General features: G+C 46.9%; 1 protein-coding gene across 1 annotated transcript; it reads left to right on the top strand.

The window, feature by feature from the left end:
• Positions 1-255: 255 nt before the first annotated feature.
• Positions 256-2,227, top strand: LOC104491664 (pulmonary surfactant-associated protein A-like). The gene is made up of 3 exons (XM_010134121.1): positions 256-400; positions 1,032-1,109; positions 1,851-2,227. The coding sequence occupies exons 1-3, from the start codon at positions 256-258 to the stop codon at positions 2,225-2,227; spliced, it is 600 nt and encodes a 199-aa protein (XP_010132423.1).
• The last annotated feature ends 932 nt before the right edge of the window (positions 2,228-3,159 follow it).

The raw sequence follows: 3,159 nt of genomic DNA, 5'->3' as shown, positions 1-3,159 counted from the left end.
AACAAAAAAGAGCTGCGAGGGGGATGGTTTAGATGTTTGCTCTGTAGACCAGCAGGCTGAGTCTTATGGGAAACCCCAACCCTGATTTGAAATAACCTCTCTTCACAATTACACCAATGATGTTTGTGTCACTGAGGGCAAAGTTTAAGGTATGTAAAACTTTTAACCTAGACAGCAAACTTCTGAAACTTTGTTTTTTTCTTTAATGCAGGACTCTACCCTGGAGAGTGAAGCTGTCTGTCTGGGTGTTAAACCATGCTGTCTCCTCAGCTGGTCCACAAAATCTTAGGAGTAGTTTTTTTCCTGCTCCCGTGCTGTGTTCAAGGGAAACCTGCAGGAAATTCCCTGCCCAGTTTCTCACGCTTGCCTGAAGAGAAGGTAGAAGAAGGAGTGGTGCCAGGTACAGGCAGTTACCATCTCCGTTTTTATCTAGATGTACCCTTGTGTTCTGTTTTTATGCTTTGTAAACTCAGTGCTATCTCGTATAATCTGGTGGGGGTTCTGCTTGACGGAGAAAACAGAGATCTTTATTAATTCTCTGTATGAGGTAAGATGCTCAAACCTCTCCTACTTAATGACGCAATGGTTCAATTCACAGAGAAAAGGAGATCATTTTCCGCAACGCGGGGCACCAGAAACTTGTTGTCAGGTGTTAGGTTGGAGCTGCAAGCAAGTGCTGGGGCAGCCTGAAGGATTCTGTCGACAATCCCTAGACACAGTTCAAAACCAACTCACTCTCCTGCACAGTGCCAGGGTTTGCCTGGACTGGCTCAGTCACTTGTGGGGTGAAGAACAGCTCAGCTCGCTCATTCAAGTTTTCCATAGACATCCCTGTTCCGCAGGTACTGTCCAGGAATGTCATCCCTGTCCTTACAAAGATCCATGTGTGCGAAGACCTCCTCTTTAAAACACAGCAGTAAACTAAACCCGGGTCAAACAGACGTTTTAAAAGCTCATATTCACTTCATGTGCTTACCTCTGCTGTATTGGGAAAGCCCCGATTCAAACTGTAACACTGGTTTCGTTTATAGGTTTCAAACTGCTGGATGATAAAGAAATGGAAGACATTGTCCGTCAGTTAAACCGTCAGATTTCCAGGCTTGAAGGGGGTAATTTATCTGCTTTTACTTTTTGCTGTCACTGGATTAGTGGGCATAAACAAGACGAGCAAGGAAACTGCTTCTTAGGAAAAAGGCAGAATTCTCTGCGGTTTTATTGTGTTCCATTTGTGTCTTGTTCACTGGCGCAGAGGAGAGCGTAACTCTCAACTGGCGGAGAGGGGGATTAGTTTTTTGTAACTAGCTCCGAAATATGGGCTCCAGGTTGGGAACAGAGCAGGTTAAAATCCCTGCCTGTACACAAGTGCCCCTGTGGGCACCTCATGCTCCTCACAGACAAATGAGCTGCACACTAAAAACACACCAAACCAATCACAGCCAGGTCACACCTGAGGCCCTACTTGCTCCAGGACTGACGTACACCCTTCTATGCTGCAAACCATCTCACAGAGCTTATACAATTTCAGAGGAAATAAGAATACACTTTTTCCAAATGTAGAATTTCTCATTTTCTTCCCTCCTTCTCCAACCTCCTTTATTCTTCTCCTATTTCATTGTCTGTATATTTATGTGTTTCTTCCCTTTTTCCCTCTCCCCTCATCTTCTTGAATTTTTTCTGCCTGTGGGGGTTGGCTTTTGTCTTTTTTTATTTTTGATTTAAGTTTTCCTCTCCTATACCTTTTACTGGGTTTAATCTAAAGTTATGGAGGAAAATAGCAGGAATTACAATTGGCAGCAAAGTGTCCACAAAACAATGCACGAAAGATTAACAGCTTTCACCTCATCTTGCAGTTTTCCACTTGCAACACGTGATAACGGCAGCTGGGGGAAAAATATTTGCCACCAGTGGGAAAAGAGCTGATTTCCAAACCACTCGGAAAACATGCAAAAAGGCTGGAGGATCTATTGCCACCCCAAGGAATGCAAGCGAGAACGATGCCATTCTGCACTTTGTGAAGCGCTTTGGAACCTACGCCTACCTGGGGATAAGGGAATCTCTAATTCCAACAAAATTCCAGTTCCTGGATGGTACACCGCTGAGCTACACTCGCTGGCACTCACGCGAGCCCGCTGGCAGAGGGGAAGAGGAATGCGTGGAGATGTACACTGACGGCACCTGGAATGACAGAAAGTGCTACAAGAATCACCTTATTGTCTGCCAGTTTTAGGGCTCCCCCCGGCTGCTCTCCAGCCAGCTCCCTGGAACACGCTTGCCTGTCCCTCCCCTCTCCTTTGTAGCTCGTAATGCAGCATGACAAACAAAACTCACTCTTTCTCAGCCTGATTTGTCTTCTAATCAAATGCCAGCCATCAAGATGCAGTTACTTCTACAGAAAGCAGCTGCCGTTTTGTCTGCTCTGTTATTCACTGCCCAATGAGTTTCTCCATACCCTTGTCCCTGGCTTCTGCTGCTCCCCTAACCTGCTAACTTATTACAAGAGCAAAAAGAAGACCTCTTGGGCATACACCTCAAGTGACTTACAGCCACAAGACCTTCCAGCACCTCTTTACACACAAACCTCTAATTTGCATACATTTTGATCCCTTTCAGTGAGTTTCCCTCACCAAACCTCCCTGTACTCCTGCTACCACTGCCGTTGCCTAGTGTGCATGTCTTTGGCCATCTTCACCCATAGCAGATCCCCTGAAAAAGGAACAAGCAGTGATGCAGAGCTATGAGCACAAGGGGGGCTTGCCCGCAACCATTTCCCATGGGAAAGTTTTAGAGTCAGCACATCTTTAACCTCCACACACCTGGAAAGTGGTGGCCAGAAGCCACCTGTCCTGAGCCCCACGACACGTGGGATGGGGCGTGGGGACAGGGAAACACACAGGAGCCGCAGAAGTTAATGCCCACATGGCTTAGGGAGGTCAGCAGAGCCATGACAAAGCCAGTTTTTTTAAGCGTGATGGTACAGAGTTGGCATTGAGATACGGCTACTTTGTGGGCACCACAGAGCTGCTTGGCAGACTCCCCTTGGGCTTCCCGTGGGGCAAAGCTTGGTGGATGCCCGTGTTTCCAGAGCATCCTACGCCCTGCACTCATTGCAGAAGCTGCGCAGAGCTTGCAGCTCAAGCTGATGGATTAAGACACAGCTTT

The sequence above is a fragment of the Buceros rhinoceros genome, unplaced genomic scaffold (genome assembly GCF_000710305.1).
Source record: "Buceros rhinoceros silvestris isolate BGI_N320 unplaced genomic scaffold, ASM71030v1 scaffold11064, whole genome shotgun sequence".
Taxonomy (NCBI): Eukaryota; Metazoa; Chordata; class Aves; order Bucerotiformes; family Bucerotidae; genus Buceros; species Buceros rhinoceros.
This window is presented reverse-complemented; position numbering and strand designations above follow the sequence as displayed.

Excerpts from the sequence above, each read along its gene's own strand:
- LOC104491664 (XM_010134121.1), top strand. The coding sequence starts at position 256 with ATGCTGTCTCCTCAGCTGGTCCACAAAATCTTAGGAGTAGTTTTTTTC. Across the intron at positions 401-1,031 it reads AGAAGAAGGAGTGGTGCCAG|GTTTCAAACTGCTGGATGAT; the intron begins GTACAGGCAGTT and ends TTTCGTTTATAG. Across the intron at positions 1,110-1,850 it reads GATTTCCAGGCTTGAAGGGG|TTTTCCACTTGCAACACGTG; the intron begins GTAATTTATCTG and ends CTCATCTTGCAG.